Consider the following 18,345-nt stretch of genomic DNA (forward strand, 5'->3'; position numbering starts at 1 on the left):
CCCAAGAAAATGCCTTTCCAATTCTTTGCCTCTTTTCTTTTTTAAAAAACTATCATATTTAAATACTATTTTACTTCATGTTTAGAATCTTTAGTGTTGTTATTCCTCTTCTTACCTTATATATAACTTTATTTTTAAGTAGTTTTTATTTCTTCATTACTTCACCTTTGCTTTAAACTTTTTTCTTCTTTCTTGCCTCATCTTTTATTTTATTATTTTATTTTATTAATTTTTAATTCATAATTTATGTTACATTATTTCTGCCACCTTCCTATGGTCATTCATGGTGTATAGTCTTTCAGTAATTTTTTTTTCCAATATGTTTTCTCGCTCTGACTTGTTTGGATGGTACTATCATTGTAGCAGTTTTGACCACTGATTGGTTTGGGGGCCTCAAGCAAAAGAAGGTCACTAAGAAGACCCCATATAAGGTCAAAAGAGTATCCATACAAATCAGTGCACAGGTATCTACAGAAACACAAGAAATATGAAAAGACAAAGGCAAACTCGCTCCTGAAGTTCATATCTTAAAACCCAATCTAAAGATATTTAAATTGTTGAAATGTCAAAGAATGAAGAAGTCTCATTTAAAAAATAATCAGTAACCTCAAAGAAGATTAAAAGAAACAAATGAATGAAATAAAGTCAATTGAAGACTAGGACAACAAACTTAGTAACTAAGTGGAAAAAATTAGCAAAAAGATTTTGAAAGGAGAGGGAAAAAAACAAATGATAATATTGGAAATAAAATGAAATAGGAGTGAAGAGATGGTTCAGTCTGTAAAGTGCTTACAGGGATGACCTGAATTTAATCAAGAGAATTCTCCATCCCTGAACTAGTCACAGTAGCTAAGCGATGTCATCAACAAAGTAACTATCAGCAAATGAATAAATAAAGATGGTGTATATACATACCAGAATTTTGCACAGCTACAAACAAGAATGAAATACTGTTATTTGCAATAAAATAGGGACTTGGAGATTGTCATATAAGTGGAATGCACCAAGGCTAGTATTTTTTTCATATATAAAATCTAGATTTTTGTTTTAAGAATACATGAAAGTGCTGGACATGGTGGTGCATGTCTTTAATTTCGGCACTTGGGAGGCAGAGTCAGGCCTGTGAGTTCAAGACCAGCCTGCTCTACATGGTGAGTTCCAGGGCATCAGAACTATGCAGAGAAACCCTGTCTCAAACAGACAAACAAACAAACCAAAAAACTCTCAAAACAATAACAGAAACAAGCATACAGGGTGGTGGCGGCGCACACCTTTAATCTCAGCACTCAGGAGGCAGGGGAGGTAGATCTCTGTTGGTTTGAGGCCAGCCTGGTCTACAAAGTGAGTTCCAGGACAGCCAAGGCTATGTGGAGAAACCCTATCTCGAAAAACAAACAAACAAAACCCAAACATGAAATTACAGTGAAGACAAGCAAGGGCAGGCCTACAGAGCCCGGGTAGCAGCAGCCATCCTTCAGATGGTGCGATTGTTCCAGAGTCTTTACAATTCCCAACCCTTCTTGACCCCCAGTGCCAGATGTTCTCCAAGCTATGAGACAGTCAAAGAGGAGTATGGGATGACTGAGCTGGAGGAACCCCACAACTCAGATGTTGTGAGAACCACCATGATCAACATGCCCAGAAAGGTCTCTGTGCCCAGCCATGTGGTCTGGTCCTGTTCAACGCACTCTTGTTGAAGTTCTGCTGCCTGGGTTTCATTGACTGTGCCTACTCTGTGAAGTCCAGAGACAGAAAGATGGTGGGCAATGTGACTGGGGCCCAGGCCTACATCTCCACTGCCAAGTGTCTGAACATCAGCTCCCTGGCCTTCAGCATCGTCATGGTCATTATCTGCATCGTTAATTGCCCCCACCACCTCTGTGGCAGGCTTTCAGGCCTTTTCACAAAGAGTACTGCATTCTGGATTCTAATCCTGCCTCCTGTGCTTCTGTCCACATCTGGCCCTATCCCTAAGCTGAGACCTTGACTCTACACATTTGCAAATGTTACCCTTACACATCTGTCCACTGTGGGCTCAATAAAGTAAACATGGTGGCAAAAAAAAAAAAAAAGAAATTAAAGTGAAGACAAAGAATCAGATGGAGAGGATAAGAGAGGGTAATAGAGGAAGGAGGGGAAGGAGGGAAAAGTGATGAACTGTTTTTTGAAATGCATTTTCTTTAATAATTGGGTTGGCCTGAGATACATTCTAGCTAGATAAGAACAATAACAATGAAAAGCTGTGTTTATTCTCTGAGAAGGCAAACTGTCTACTAAAGAAAGTTGGGCTTTGTTCTTAAATGAAGATGGTTTTTCTGTGTACTTCTTTTCTGCTTGACTACCAAACAATGAAAATGCCATAGTCTAGAGCCAGCAATACATAGACTAAGGGAAAAGTATAAAATGCAGACAATAAGAGCAGGCATCACCTCAGAGCAGCCATGATGCAGGAAGGCCTGGATAACAACACCAGCAAGAAACACTCCAGGCTCTGAACAGTAAATGTGAATCTTCCAAGAGCTGTGTCTCTGCAGGTTCACACAAAGAGACCATTGCCAAACTCTAAGCAAAGTGAGTTTTCTACTGGGCAATGTGGTTTCATGATTCCTTCACTGGTAGTGCAGGCTGCAGGTTGCAGCATCCTGCCAACACCATCAAGATCTGATTCTGATGAAGAAGCTTAGAAAACAGTTACTGGCAAAGGAAGAATTCACAAAAATGAAAGTATAGCTGGAAGCTACATATTTTGCAATATTTAAGAAGACATTTGCAATACATGATGTGTTCTTGTGTCGTGTTACAGCACATCCTATTTTAAGAAAAGATTTAAATCTCTATACCGTCTTGGAATATAGTCAAGATTTGAATGTGTGAGGAAAAAAGAAAAATGAAGATTTCTTCAAAAATATGATTAAATCAGAAGATAGAGTAATTGCTTCTGAATTGACTCCTTTGAGCACGAGTGAACATTCCTTTTAGTCTGTCATAAGTGAGGTGGGGTGCATCTGTTAAAGCCAGATGACAAGCTTCTGCAGAACACTGCAGCTGCTTACAATAGGATTGGCTCTTCATAGTAAGCTTTAGAAACTCAGAATTTTACAGATATGCAAGTGAGAACTATAATTAAAAACTTTAAACATACGGAAAAAGAAAAAAAGTTTAGCAGCATAGAAAAGAAAAGATGTGTTATAGGCAAGCATTTTAAAATATTTTTGTCAGAGCATTGATAATAAACCTTTATGGGAAAAAAGTAAACAAGCATTAAATATCTAAAAACCCCAGCATTTGGAGGGTGAGACAGGAAGATTGCAAGGTCCAGCCAGCAAGGGCTACACAGTAAGACCCTTTCGGGAGGCAGGGACATGGACGGGATGAAGTAAAGAAAAATAAAAAGTTCCTTAAATAAATTTTAAACGTTTAGCTATTTAGTATTCCTGTGTGTGCACATGTGTGATTGGGGGCAGAATGTGATGCCATAGTGCACATGTGGAAGTCAGAGAACATTTACAGAATCAGTTTTCTACTTCCACCTTTGTGTGGATTCCAGGATCAAACTCAGGCCACCAAACTTGTACAGCAGATGACAAATGCCTTTTACCCAGTGAGCCTGTTGCCCTCTCTTCTTAAGTAACATTATTTTGATTACATTTCTCTCTAGACCCCAGAAAGTTTGGCTATTAACCCAAATTAGAACTTAGGGATAATAAATGGGAAATAAATGGTTTCTATCATTCAAAGCTAGAGAGGATTACCCTTCGGTACTGTGTGTGCAAATTCATATTTATCCTTAGACAAATCATTTGCCTTTCTCTACCTGGGCTGCTAGTATAGATTTTAATTAGTAATACTCTATCAGATTAGTCTGTGTAAAGCCTTTTTCATTTTATGTTTCTCTTTATCTCTTCCTCAATCCCTTCCTATTGTATGTGCACACGTGTGTGTGTGTGTGTGTGTGTGTGTGTGTTATATAAAGTGGCATGTTAATATGTCTTGTTTTTGTTTTTATTTGACTTTTTATTGATTCTTCATGAATTTCACATTTTGCACCTCAATCCTATGCATCTTCATCCCCTTGTGCCCAACCTCTGCCTTTGTAATCTCCACCCCGACCCAAAATTTTTAAAAATCTCTTGTGGAAGCTCTAGTGTGTCACAGTGTAGCCCCTCAGTGTACCCTTTTGCCCACACTTCTTTGCTTACAAATGTTTGTTGCAGTGAGTTATTGGCTCAAGGCTTCTGACTTCTGCTACACTGTCACCCATGCTTAAGTTGAGGAACATCTAGGTTGTTTCTAGATTCTGGCTATTACAAATAAAGCTGCTATGAAGATAGTTGAACAAATGTCCTTGTTATATGATGGAGCTTCTTTTGGGTATATGCCCAGGAGTGGTATAGTTAGGTCTTGAGAAAGCTTTCTGAGAAAGCACCAGATTGATTTCCAAAGTGATTGTTCAAGTTTGCACTCCCACCAGCAATGGAGCAGTGTTCCCCTTTCTCCACATCCTTGCTAGCATGGGCTGTCACTTAAGTTTTTTATCTTAGCCATTCTGATGGAATACCCTTTACTATATCCACAAAGACTTGTATGAAAAAACTTCAAGTCTCTGAAGAAAGAAATTGAAGAAGATACCAGAAGATGAAAAGCTCTCCTATGCTCATGGATCGGTAGGATTAAAATAGTAAAAATGTCCATCCTACCAAAAGCAATCTAGATTCAACACAGTTCCCATCAAAATGCCAACACAGTTCTTTACAGACCTTTACAGACCTTGAAAGAACAATTCTCAACTTCATATGGAAAAAACAAAAAGCCTCAAATAGCTAAGATAATCCTGTATAATAAAAGATCGTCTGGGAGTATCTCCCTCCCTGATTGCAAACTGTACTATAGAGCAACAGTAATAAAAACTGCATGGTACTTCCATACAAACAGACTGGTTGATCAATGGAATCAAATTGAAGACCCAGAAACAAACCCACATACCTACGGACACTTTATCTTCAACAAAGAAGCCAAAACCATACAATGGAAAAAAGAGAGCATCTTCAACAAATGGTGCTGGTCTAACTGGATGTCTACATGTAGGAAAAATGCAAATAGATCCACACTTACCACCCTGCACAAAACTCAAGTCCAAAAAAGACCAAAATTATAAAGGCAACCTGGGAAGCTGGCTGCATTGATAAAGTACTTTCCACGAAGCACAAGAACCTAAGTTCTGACACTAGCACTCACGTAAAAAGATGCCACAGTGATCTGCACCTTTGACCCCTGAGCTGGGGAGGCGGCAGGCCACTCAGTCTACCCTAATTGGTGAGCTCCACATCAGTGAGAGCTCCTGTCTCAGGAAATAAAATGAAGAGCAACTGCATAAGACACCCAGCATCAGCCTCTGGCAAGCTTGCAACATATTTAAAAATCCTTCTTATAACAAAAAGGAAGCCAGCAATGCATCAAATGTTAAATATAAATATAAAAGTGTCATCTCTAGACTCCTGAAAACTTTCACCGCAAAGGTCTTGATTCACCTCAAACATGATACAGTCTCCACCACAGGAAGCATTCTCTCTGGCTTCCTAACTTCCTTCTGAAAGCCACATGCTCCTAAAGTCTGAGGTAGTAAACTGTCCAAGGCTTGCAGGGTACTTAATTATTTGTGATTTTTTATCAGTATAACTTGATTAGTATAGAATTGTGTGCCCAATCATAGTACTAATTATAATCTATCACTATTATATCACTTTAAGCAATAATTTTGATATCCCAGTCTTTCTGAGATAAAAATTATTGATATATAATTTTTAACATTTCTTTTTCGTACCAAATTTTGATTAGATCCTTTTGGATTGGATGTGTAGCACAGATCGAACTGAAGTCTGAATCCATTTTGATTTCTATCTTTTATTTACCTAGAAATCACAGATCCCTCCAGAAGAGTTTAAAACTTGAGTCTCCCTTTAGTCAAATCTTAAGACTATCTTTTTTTTTTTCTTTTGATCTTGAGTTTTTTGAAAACTTAACTTTGTATCCAATAGCCTTAGATCATCTAATGCTTACAAAGATTAAGTATCTGTGGTCAACTGTTCAGTGATTATGTTTCACTTCTGTAGCCAAAAAGCAAAGTGAACGGCTCCTCCTTTGTTCTAGCACAGTGCGGTTCTCTATCTCATCCACATTGCCCTCTGACTCATTTGCTGAGAGCTAGATAACTTGCATTAGGTTTTTCGTGCCTTTCTCACTTGTTTTCAGAAATATGCAGGCTCACTACTAAGTTTGCTAGTCCTTTACTCTCAACTCTATCATCTTTCCACACTGTCTACCTGTAACACTTAACATTAGGAGATCTTAGGTAGTCATTGGGCTGTATTTATATTACATAACATGTTTTTTAAAACAATCTGGAACACTCTGTTCATCAAAATAATTTAAAAGAACAAATGGCATTTTTCTTCTATAATTATCCTGATAGGGTTAACAGCCACTTGTTAAGCAGAGAGTATGGTCCAGATACAATCATTGAGTCCTTACAGTGTGTGGTGAGCCTATAAGAAGGCTACAGAGAGCTAATAGGATCAGATCGTTGGAAATATATACAACATGTGTCAGAAAAATGCTTTCAAAAACATTCATAAAGGTACTGGAGAGCAGAAGAGAGTGCAGATGTGCCCAAGATACCCAAGGCACTTCCAGATGTAGCTTTTCCTTAATCACGTGCATAAATCACCAAGATTTGTAGGAACGATTTTGCTGTCAAGAAGAGCTTCCAGAAATTTCCACTGAAATCAGTTATGCCCTCTGGCCAGATAGCCAAAAACAACTTGGGGATTAAGAGGTTTATTTGGTTTGCATATCTCAAGTCACAGCTTACTAAGAGGAACAAAGGAAGGAATTCAAAGTGAGCAGGAAACCTGTGTTTCATGACTGGGACCCACATAGTTGAAGGAAAGAACCAACTCTGTAAAAAGTTATCCTTTGATTTCCACACTCAAGCCATGACATGCATACTCCCATAGATATGCACGCAAAAGGAAATAAATAAATGTAAAAAAATACTCAAAATACGAGTAGAGTAACAAATCAGTATACTCTGATATTGCACAAAATAGTGTTTCACTCAAACAAGCCTATAGGTGCGTGGCTAATAAGCCCGTGGAAAGTATATATTATCATTTTATCATTATCCTAGTGACTACTAGGAAAGTACAAATAAATCACAATGAAATACCACTCCACAGCCACAGAATGGTTGTTTACAGAAAAAAAAAATCCCAAATGTGACAAGATAATACCATAATGTCTTACTTGGGGAAGTCATTTGGCTGTTTCTTACGAAGTTAGCATTTTTCCTTTTTTGAGGTGGAGTTTCATATAGGCCAGCTTAGGACTTGCTATGAAGCCAGTAATGGTCTTGAACTCAAGATAATCCTGCTTCTACCTCACGAGTGCCAGAAGCACACATACTGCTCAGCCCTGGCAATTTACTCTTAAGAATCAACCCAGCTGAGAGACATGGCACATGACTGTAATCCAGGCACTTGGGAAACTGAGGCAGGAGGATTGCCATGAGTTAGAGGCTCGTCTGGCCTATATAATGAGTTCAAGGCCATCCTGAGCTACAGAGTGAGACCCTGGCCCAAAAATACAAGGTTTAGCCATCAAAAATGTTCAGCATGAATGAGTGGTGTCACAAAGTCATGCCCATAGCTGAGAAGCTGTTGGCAGTTGGTAGTTATAGGGAGGAAGAGTTGGTTTTCTTCAGGGATGCAGTCCCTGGTGAGTTGCTCATGTGCTGATGGATGGTCCTACACTCAGACTGTGCACAGACCAGTGCACTTAGTGGGTTTAGAAAAAGAGTATGTATTGAGATGGAGAAGTGGCAGAGTGTGGGAGGAGTTGGAGGAAAGAGCCAGGAATGGATTTAAACAAAGCACATTAAATACCTGTATTGAATTCTCAAATACTAAATTTTTTAAAAACCACAAAGAACAAAAGGAAAGAATGGACCTTCAACCAGACATATGGTGTAGGCCTGTAATGCCAGCTACTCAGGAGACTAGAGAAGAACCTGCATGTGCAACAGAGTGAACTCAAGCATGTGGCTAAATGGTAGCATAACCATCTAGCATGTGTGAGGCCCTAGATTCAATCCCCAGTACTGCAAAAATAAACATGAAGTCAACCTAGGAGAAATTAAATGGTGTATGTTAATAGCAAACAGTATTATTCATAATAGCAAAAACAATCCAAATATTCATCAATGGTAATTTATTATATAAAATGTGTTATCTCTGTACCATGAAATATTATTTAGCAAGAAAAGTGAAATTATTAATAAATACTATAGCACAAATTGACCTCAGAAATGAGCTAAGTGAAAGAAGCTAGACACAGAAATGAGATAATGTTTGATTCTGGTTATAGGAAGTTCCAGAAAGGGTAAATTTATAGAGATTTAAGTAAATTAGTAGTTTGCTAGGACTAAAGTGAGAGCCATCAACTACAGGTAGGTGCAAAGAACTGCAGGTGAGCAGAGATGTTCTAAAACTAATTATAGTGACAATTGTAGCAGTCTATAAATGTATGAAACATTGATTCATATTATAGTATGTGCATTTATTGTATGCAAATTACATTTTATTGAATCTGTCTCAAAATTTAGAGGTAATTTTATTCATAACAACCCTGTTTGTAAGGCTGTGATTCCTGCATCCTCACCCTCCCTTCCACACATGAGCAGTAATATGCACGCCATGCTGTGCAAGCAGTTTTTATACTGAAATGGTACTTTGCTGCACATCAGAGGAAGAAATTAGAGGCACGCTCATGAACCGAGGTGTCTTACTTACTAGGAACTGTTTTCCCACTATTCTTTGTTTTACTGGAGAATAATTAAATCTAAAAAAAACAGAAATAAAGGCATATTAGGAATAGTGGGAAAGAATATGTAAATTTTTCTTTGGGAGGTGGTAATGTTTCCTTTCTAACTTCACCTGTGGAAATGTTGCACATACAGATGTTTAATTTATAAAAAGGTAACCTATTTAGCATGTTATTATGGGAGCTTTGAACTTGTCCAACTTTTAGTGGCAATATTTAAGGTTATTACATTCTCTAGTGCATTAGTCAATATGATGACTTTAAATTACGACCAGTTTCCACCATAGCATGTTGCTGTAAATAGAATTTTATTTTGTGATTTTCTTTTCATGTATCATCTCTTTGCCACAGTGTTGCTCCCTTCAGGAGTTAAGCACTTGTGTCTTTTGCACCACTACATCTTCACACATTCTTTTTAGTTAGACAATAACAACTCTTTAGATAGTTAGGTAAGTAGGTAGGTAGTTAAAATGAGTTCAAAGTTACCCAAATATATATGCAGCATCAATAAGTAAAAATTCTTGGAATTTTAAGTAGCTGTTCAAAGAATTTAACTTTTGATATTCCTGTACCTACTGATTAAGATTCAATAAAACAAACCTGGTTCTTAATTCTCAAAATACAAGTAAGCTCTATAGAAGTCATTATGGAATATTGTCAAAAACTAAAAATACAGCTACCATCTGATCCAGTTACAGCACTCCTAGATTCCCAAAGCAGTCTGATATTATGTCACAGAAATACTTGTACATCCATCTGACATTTTTGCACTATTCTCAATAACAAGAAAGTGGAACCAGCCTAGGTGCCCATGAGCAAATAAATAAGGAAAATATGATCTGTAGCAAATGTGGAAACTTACTCAATTGTAAACAGGAATGAAATCATACCATTTGCCATAGCCTAAATTAGTCAAAGCTAGTGAAATTGTTTCCTAGAGTGACTAAAAGCTAGCAAATATTCAGGTTCATAAAGGTTCTCATGTGTTGAAATCCTGGAGTATTATTGAGAAGGCCTCCTTTAAAAACTAAAAAGTCAAAGTCTATTTGATGTTTTTAGCAACAGCCGTAAAAGAAGCCTAATTGGTCTCTTCCACTTGTTTCCCTAACAGAAATCAAAAAACTTTACCAAGTCTTTTTTTTTTTTTGGTTTTTTGAGACAAGGTTTCTCTGTGTAGCCTTGGCTGTCCTGGACTCACTTTGTAGACCAGGCTGGCCTCGAACTCACAGCGATCCGCCCGCCTCTGCCTCCCGAGTGCTGGGATTAAAGGCGTGCGCCACCACGCCCGGCTTACCAAGTCTTAAAATACCTGAAAGAATATAATGTAATACTGGGAGCCATGTGAACATTTACCACTCCTGGCATTCAGACCTAAGTTCTATACTTCAGAACTTTGCTCCTATGTCTCTAATATATATGCCATCTTGTACTTTTTTTTTTTTTTTTGCAAAGTAAATCATTTCTTTACTTAAATGCTGCCCAGGTAACATTTATTTATACCCAATATAGAAATATTTTTAGCATAAGTACTATAAAAATTGCATTGAAGAAGGAGCCCATTTATTTTCTGCATCTTGTTAACATTTACAGCATCCTCCAAAACTGCCAGAGCAGCACTGCCAGAAATAGAGTTTACTTTGCACTGTTTCTCTGTGCTCCTTGTAGTGTGTAGGGTGTTAGCCTGTGTCCTTTCACGTGTTTCTCTGTGCTCCCTGTAGGTGTGGAGGCTGTTAGCCTGTATCCTCTCACGTGGTTTCTCCTTTTTTCAAGTGAATTTATAGATTGTTTGTTTGGCTTTATTTAAGATTTATTTTTATGTGCGTGGATGTTTTGCCTGAATGTATGTCTGTGTTTTATGTACGTGCCTGGTACCCAGGGAGGGCTGAAGGGGTCAGATATTCTGAGACTGGAGGTCGGCTTAGACATGAACTACCATGTCATGTGACTCCAGGTGCTGTGGATGGAGCCCAGATTCTCTGTAAGGGCAGACCGTGCTCTTAACCACTGAGTCATGTCTTCAGCTCCCTGATACCAGGTTTTCTAATTTAAATACCAAAAAGTCTGAAACTACAGTAGCTACCCTCTAGAAATGTACAATCTAGTTTAGGAATCAAGGCATTGTCACCAAAAGAATTGCTGCAATATTAGTAAGTGGTTAAGACCCTAAATAGTTACTGAAAGGCAGTCCTGCTTAGTGTTGTATTGATGTCCAGTTGGAATGTACAGTTACACAGTTTACAAGTTGTAAGTAGGGATGTGGTGTAGTCTGATGGTAGAACATAGCTTAGGTTTAACCTTCATTACAGTGCCCCCAGAAACACAAGTCACAATGTACTAAATATGAATTGATCGTGATTTCTCATATTGTTAAATAGTACCTAGTAAGAAATTAATATTACTGGACTCTTCTAGGTGCTGTCTCCTGACCTCTTAGTTCCCTGCGTTATTTTAGTCCCCAATTTGTTCTTCGTGTTCTTCTTTTGAAAGAATTTCTCGGTTCCACAGCTGGTTCTTTTTTAAGGTTACCACCACCTACTTTATTCTTGGTTTCTGCTCACCTTCGTTTATCCTTGTTTACAAAGACTGGCCAAGACACAGGAACACACTTTTCGTTGTTTCATTTTGTTAGCTGCCTACCCTTAGTGATCCATTTCTTATGGTTTTTACAACTGATTACTATGCAGGAAATATAAGGTACTAAAATGTGGGGATTTGACTTCCAAAGTTTATAGCCAAAAATGTTCAATGATATTTATAACTTCATTTCTCCTGAGGAGCTCCAGAACACATGCCTCTTCTGGTTTCATTTCAGTTTGTTTTGAGACAAAGTCTCACTTTTATATTTGTGGCTGCCTTGCTGTGCACCCAAATTGGCCGTGAGCTTGTAATCATCTGCCCATAATATTCCAAGCATTGGGGTTACAGAATTGTGCCACCACTCTCACTTCTCTCCCTCAGTTCTAAGCTGAGTGTGTATTTCTTCATCTTTTCTAGTTAAGTTCCTTTTCCCAGATCCTTTTCTTTTTGCAGTTAAGAAATAAATAAAAACCTCATTTATTTTTTCTTAAAGAAAAATTTAGGTTTTATTTTGTATTGCAAAACCCCTAACTCCACCTAAATTTATAGAAAGAAAACATCTTTTTGTAGGATTATGGAAATGACCTCCTAAGTTTATTTCTTTTCTTTGGCAATAGATACATTCAGGTTATAGGAGAAGAACATGAACTAAGTGTAAAACTCTGTTGGGATGATATCTCTTATTCTTTCATAGTTATTACTAAAACTTCAATAATTTAGACCTTACTCTTTTTTATCTTTTCATTTCTGGGGTTATGAAAATGTTCCTATTCGTGTATAATTATTAGGAAGCTTAGATAAATTCTAGAAGACCTTTCAGGTTTTGCTTTAATTAAAATCATTATTCTTTAGCAAACCACTTAGAAATGATATGCAAAGGATCAGAACTGAGAGGAATTGTACCCAAAAAAGCCTGCGTTGCTTCCTTCTTTGAGTAGGTTCTTACTGCTGTATTAATTTCTACTTCACTACTGTTTACTTCAGTCATATGTTTTCTTGTTCTTTGATGGAAAGAACAAGATAAGAGAAATAGAGCGGGTTTGGGCAGGGAGGAACTGTTGGTGGTCTCTGTAGTCCATAAAAATGTATAAATACCTTTTTGTTAATTCTAAAATCTTACATTTGATAAGGACTTGTTCTAGGCCCCTTGCCACTCATATATGAATTTGCTTGTTTGATTTAAATAAAATGTTAAATATATGTAAGATACGATTGTGTGATGGTTTCAGTTATTAAAACTTCTAGAGGTAAGTGGCTATAGTATCTTTGGGAAATAACATTAGTAGATAACATAATTACTACTAATTTTGAAGAGATTAATGTTTTCTTTTTTAAAAAGCATTCGTTTTCTTTTTTCTTATTTTTTTTTTCAGCTACATTGACAAATTATTCTGAAAACATGGAGCGTACAAAATATGTTGGGGAAAGCAGTAAAGAATTAGGATCTGGAGGAAACCTAAAACCATGGCAGTCTCAAAAATCCAGCATGGACTCCTGTCTGTACCGAGTGGATGAGAACATGACCGCCTCCACGTACAGTCTGAACAAGATCCCGGAGAGGAGTTTGGAAACGGTCTTGTCGCAGTCGGTGCAGTCTATTCCTTTGTATCTCATGCCGCGGCCAAACTCTGTAGCAGGTAAGTTGGTTTGCGTTTTTTGTTTCTTAAGACTATATTAAAAATAAGACAAGTCATCTTCTTGTGTTTTAGTAACATACATACATCTTTTACCCTAGAATATGAAGGTTTATATCCATCAAGTGGTTTCCTAGTTCTCCTCCGTGACAGGCATAAACACATACAGAGTCAGAGAGAGGGCCAATAAACTATACAAACCAGTTCGTCTCATTGTGGTAAAAACATTAGGCCTGGGAATACACCTCAACATTGTAGCATTTACATAGCATGCATACAGTACTGAGTTCAATTTCCAGTATTCCAACAGAGAAGGACATAGTTTGAAGTTTTACCTTCTTAAAGCTTGAGTTTTAATAACCATAATTTAATTGAAGCATAACCAGGTGCAGTTCATAAGCAGAAGTCATCATCCATTGTTTAAAGGTATAGCAGGTGAGCAGGCAAGACACCCAGCTTCTTCCCTCTCTCAGTCCAGTGTTCGCACAAAAGTCTCTCAGCATAGAACACCAGACTCCTTCAGTTCCCAATTCAGATGCCCCAGCAAGCGCAGTCATGAAAGAATGATGCAAGAGGGTAAGTGACAGAAATACTAAGTCATTTTTGCTCAGCAGCTACACAGGATTGATGTCAGGGATATTTTAAATACAGCTATTTTGCTATTTAATTATTCAAACCAAGAGTTTTACAGAAATAGCCATCCTGACATTTTCAATATGTATCATCGTCTGCACTTTGTCCAGACTACAAAATAAAAATTAAATTTGTCATTCTGAGTCTCCAAATGAATGCCTGGGCAGATATATTTCATGATAAGGAATAGTAAAATATTTATTGTCATTAGACTTACTTTCCAGGAATAATTATTTGATATGCAGCTAGTATGATGGTACCCACCTATAGTCCTAGCACTCTGGAGGTGGAGACCAAAAGGTCAGGAATTGAAGCCCAGTGTCAGCTACATAGTAAGTTCCAGACCAACATGAGCTACATATACAAGGTCCTATTGTAAAACAAACAGTGAAATGATTCATTATGTTGGTGCTGGCTTCCTGCCACTTACATCCCTTTTCTACGTGTTCTTTGGTTCTGACCTCTGGGAAATGATCAACTTCTGTTATCAGGTATGATGATTGGGGACTGGATCATCTGGAAGATCCTTCACTTCTATATAGTGACAGTGGACTTTCTTCCTTAGGCCCCTCTACATGTTGATCCTCCTATAGTTAAGGTGCCTCCCATATTGCAGCCAATTGCATGTGTCCCCAGCCTTCTTCATGCTGGCCCGTGGGAGCTGGCATTCAGGCAGTCGAAACATCTTTGTCTTCTGGATACTCCTTTTGTCCTGAGTGATAAACTTGTATGTCTGACCCTGAAGTTTTCGTGTCTTCCATCATCCAGGCTCACTAATTAGGATGAATTATGAGATCCTTCATAGTCCATAATCATGAATACCACTTATATCACAGCCACAAAATGAGAAGAAATGGCATTGCCAAGCATTGATGAGGATGTTATGCAGCTAAAACATTGCGTATTGATGGTGGGAGTATGTTACACATCTGTGGAAAATAAGAGCTTCATGAACAGCATTGCTACCAGTCTGTAGATACTTAGTGGTGTACTTGCATTTATATTAGATTTTATATTTAAAGTTCTACGAGCCTACCATACTATTTAACAAAGTGTATGAACTGGCTGTGCCATTTTACATTCCTGGCTAGCAAGCACTGTAGTTTCTGTTTCTCTACATCCCTTCCACAATTGGCCTTTGTTTTACCTTTATGATTTTAATTGAGTGTGAGGTGATCGTTGATTATGGTTTTAATTTGTACTATATTAATGCTTAATAATGCTGAGCTGATTAAAGTAGTACTTATATATTTTCAAAGTGAAATGTCTACTTAGACCACTGGCACAGATTTTGATTGACATGCTTGTCCTCTTTCTGAATTTTAAAAGTGTTTATATTTTTTCTGACTATAACTTGTGTCACACATGTGTTTGTAAATATTTTTCCCAGTTTTCTGCCCCTTACTTCATTTTTTACTGCTATATTGTAAAGCATGATAGTTTAAATTTTGTTGTAGTCTATCAAAAATTCTAGTCAACAGTGGTCTTAGTGATATTTTTATCATTTTAAGTGAAAATGTATTACTTATTACATATTATAACACTAGTTTCTCTGTATCTTTGAGTTTATTTTAATTCAATATTTTCCTTTACATACTTTGTATTCTCCCTTTCCCTTTCCTTCTCCCCATGTTAAAACAAAAGGGAAATATGTCATGTTTAATTATTATGCTGGGAGGTTTCAGCAGTGTCATTTTAACATTCGTCTTTCTAGCTGGCAGAGTTCTTCAGCTTATGAGGGAGTGCTGATCAGACATCTTAAAGGAAATTGAAGGCCAGATGAGATGGCTCAGCTGGTGTAGCCATTACACTTGCCTGCTTAAGATGCACGGGACCCACTTGGTAAAAGGAGGAAACCAACTGCTGCAAGTTGTTCTCTGACCTCCACGCATCTGCCATGATCGACAAACATGTGCACACACATAATAAATAAACCACTCAATGAGCAAGTGGCTACAGTTAGAGAAACAGGGAAACATGAATGTGCCACTAGAGACCAGATAGGTCGATCTGAAGAGCATGGTCTTACACTGTTGGAATAGTGTGCATGACTGTGTTGAGCACAATACTTTATCAGGGAGCTCTTAAAATCAGTGTTGGATATGTTACAAGCAGGTTTACTGTGGCCTAGAGGGCAAATCAGAGGTCAGACAATAGTTTGTTTTACATTATTTTCTGTATGTGGGACCCATGGTTTTACTCTGCTCCCACAGAGACAGGAAAGTAAGCTGTGAACCAAATGAGTCATTTATTTTCAAAGGTTCATAGACTGTAAATGTAAAATGTTACTTCCATGGGGAATTACTCTGCTAAGTATATAATATCTAAGAATCTGATAAAACTTCAAAATCTGGCAGTTTAAATGATAATGTACCTAAATCAATTTTAAGTTAGTTTTCTTATCCCCATTTTTACATTTTAGCTCTGTCTATATACATATATATCTTCATATACTTTGTAATATGTACATTGAAATGGTTCTCAAAACTGAGGAAGATAAACCTCCTTGATAATCAAGAGTAACTGAGAAGCTGGGCATGGTAATATATGCCTTTAATTCCAGCACTTGGGAAGCAGAGACAGGTAGATCTCTAAATGCAAGACTAACCAGCTGTGCAGAAAGCCAGGGCTACACAACAAAACCTTGTCTCATAAAACCAAAGCCAGAAAGAGAGGGGGAGGCGGGGAAGAGTAACTGAGGTTTTCAAATGTGAAATAGGAAAAAAATCAAGTATATTTACTCTTCTTTTGTTTTACCAAATGTTTAGTTTGCATACAAAACTGCATTTCCTTGTGTTTCCACATATCATTCATTGTACGGCCCATACTCGTTCCTCATTGCCCTCCCTTGTCCCCGCGTCTCAGTGGTTTCTTGTGACCTCCAAAAACAGTCTCCCTTCTGCTTTCATATCGAATATTTTGATCAACATTCTGCATGGAAGAGAAAACACAGTGTTTGTTCCTCCCCTACGTTCTTCTTTTGCTCCCTATGTGCTTATTAAATTGTCTTAAACATAGGCAACCCAGGAGTTGTATAAAGGAGAGATGGGTGTAAGTAATAAAAGGCCTTGTTCAAATCCAACTTTTAAACTTCCCTTCTTTTTTAAACTTAGTAATACGAAGAGATCAAATAATGTTGAATAACAGTGAAACACATTACTGCTGGGTTTGTTGAGTCACATTTATAAAACCAGCACTGGTCAGTTTGCAACCACACTGGGAGACATACATAGCAAAGCACTGTCCTTAAAAGGGAGATAAAGTATCATTTGTATCCCGTTTAAAATCCTGTAGACATCATGTGTAAAGGGATCTCACTGTGTTCCATAGTCTGTCTGCTATGAGGAGAATTGCCTTCCTTGCCGAGGCGCCCATGATGGTACACACCTGTAGTCCCAGCAGTGGAAAGTGGAAAGTAGGAACAAGGAGTAAGAAACAAGGCCATCTCCTCCGTTACCTAGTGAGTCTGAGGCTAGCCTGTGCTGCGTAAAGCCTCATCTTAAAAAACAAAGACAATTCTAAGTAAATGAAAATAGAATTATTCTATGAGACCAAAATACTGTTCAAGGTTTTATAACACTTACTTGTGGGGCAGTAGAGTCAGCACATAGTCAGATGATAAAATTTAATTTTCTAACATTTTTACTCCTGTTCCTAACATATACATAAGAAATATATCAGGCTCCTAAAATTATTATCTGTATTTTTTCAACTGTATTATAAACATAAATATATTGGCCAAATAGATTTAGCTTATAGTTTTAGAAATGTGATAACTAACAAATTGAGGAAAAAATGTGCCAATAATAAGAAAGTTCTATATCCAAAGATAGTACTATTTATGAGAAGCATAAGGATTTTCAGCTCAGTGGACTCGGGGTGTAGCTCAGAGGGAGGGCCCTTGCTTCCTAAGTAACTGAGGATGACTTACAACAGTCTGCAGCTTGGGCTTTTCCTGAAGTAGTTAATTTTCTAAATACAAATTTAGATTTCATACACCTTTCAGTTAAAATTCTAAACAATGAAAAATTTAAACTGTGAGTTTTGTGGTGTGCATAATTTGAATTGCTATTGTGTGTTTGTTTTTAAGCCTCTGTGTTGGAAGGAAATAGACTATTGTGGATTTGTGGTTGCATGGCTGGGATTGTCAGCCGGCTGTCTATGGTCATCTTTGGTGTCTTAATATGAGATTGGCCATGGATTGGAGGCATGTGGGACACAGGAAGTGTTTTGCAGCAGCTGTCATCAGTGCTTTCTGTGGGAAAGAGGGTTCCTCTGGAAAAATTCAAACAACAAACTCCATTTAAAATGTAATTTCTCTTCATCCACTTGTTAGTACTTGGAGCAGCACAATTTTCTAAGAAAACACCTTAAGCAGGTAAATGCAGACTGGGAATCTAAGGGGGTGTAAATCTAATTAGAAAGTATAATGCAGATTTTATAGAAAATCAAAAGGGGCTGTTCAGCAGTCAGAATAATGACTTTATTTATATAAATACAGGAAAGTGGCTTTCTGTGCAAGAGTAGGAAACAAAAGGACCCTTCCAGCCTCCCTGTTCATGCACACCAAGAGTGCTGGCAGCATTACTATGCTCTGTTTCCATTAGTAGCAATGGACATAAGA

At 37.6% G+C, this 18,345-nt stretch overlaps 1 protein-coding gene across 12 annotated transcripts in view; it reads left to right on the forward strand.

Moving 5' to 3' along the window:
* The window catches only part of TANC2 (tetratricopeptide repeat, ankyrin repeat and coiled-coil containing 2), a gene marked incomplete at its 3' end in the record, with an annotated part of 287,236 nt that overhangs the window by 157,980 nt on the left and 110,911 nt on the right, over positions 1-18,345 (forward strand). For all 12 annotated transcript variants that reach the window (XM_084748481.1, XM_084748489.1, XM_084748486.1 and 9 more), the window contains one exon: positions 12,828-13,091. In XM_084748481.1, the coding sequence (XP_084604607.1) occupies positions 12,828-13,091 (264 nt within the window). The remainder of the gene's footprint in view (positions 1-12,827; positions 13,092-18,345) is intronic.

The sequence above is a fragment of the Acomys minous genome (genome assembly GCF_964271855.1).
Source record: "Acomys minous genome assembly, chromosome: 12".
NCBI classification, from domain to species: Eukaryota; Metazoa; Chordata; class Mammalia; order Rodentia; family Muridae; genus Acomys; species Acomys minous.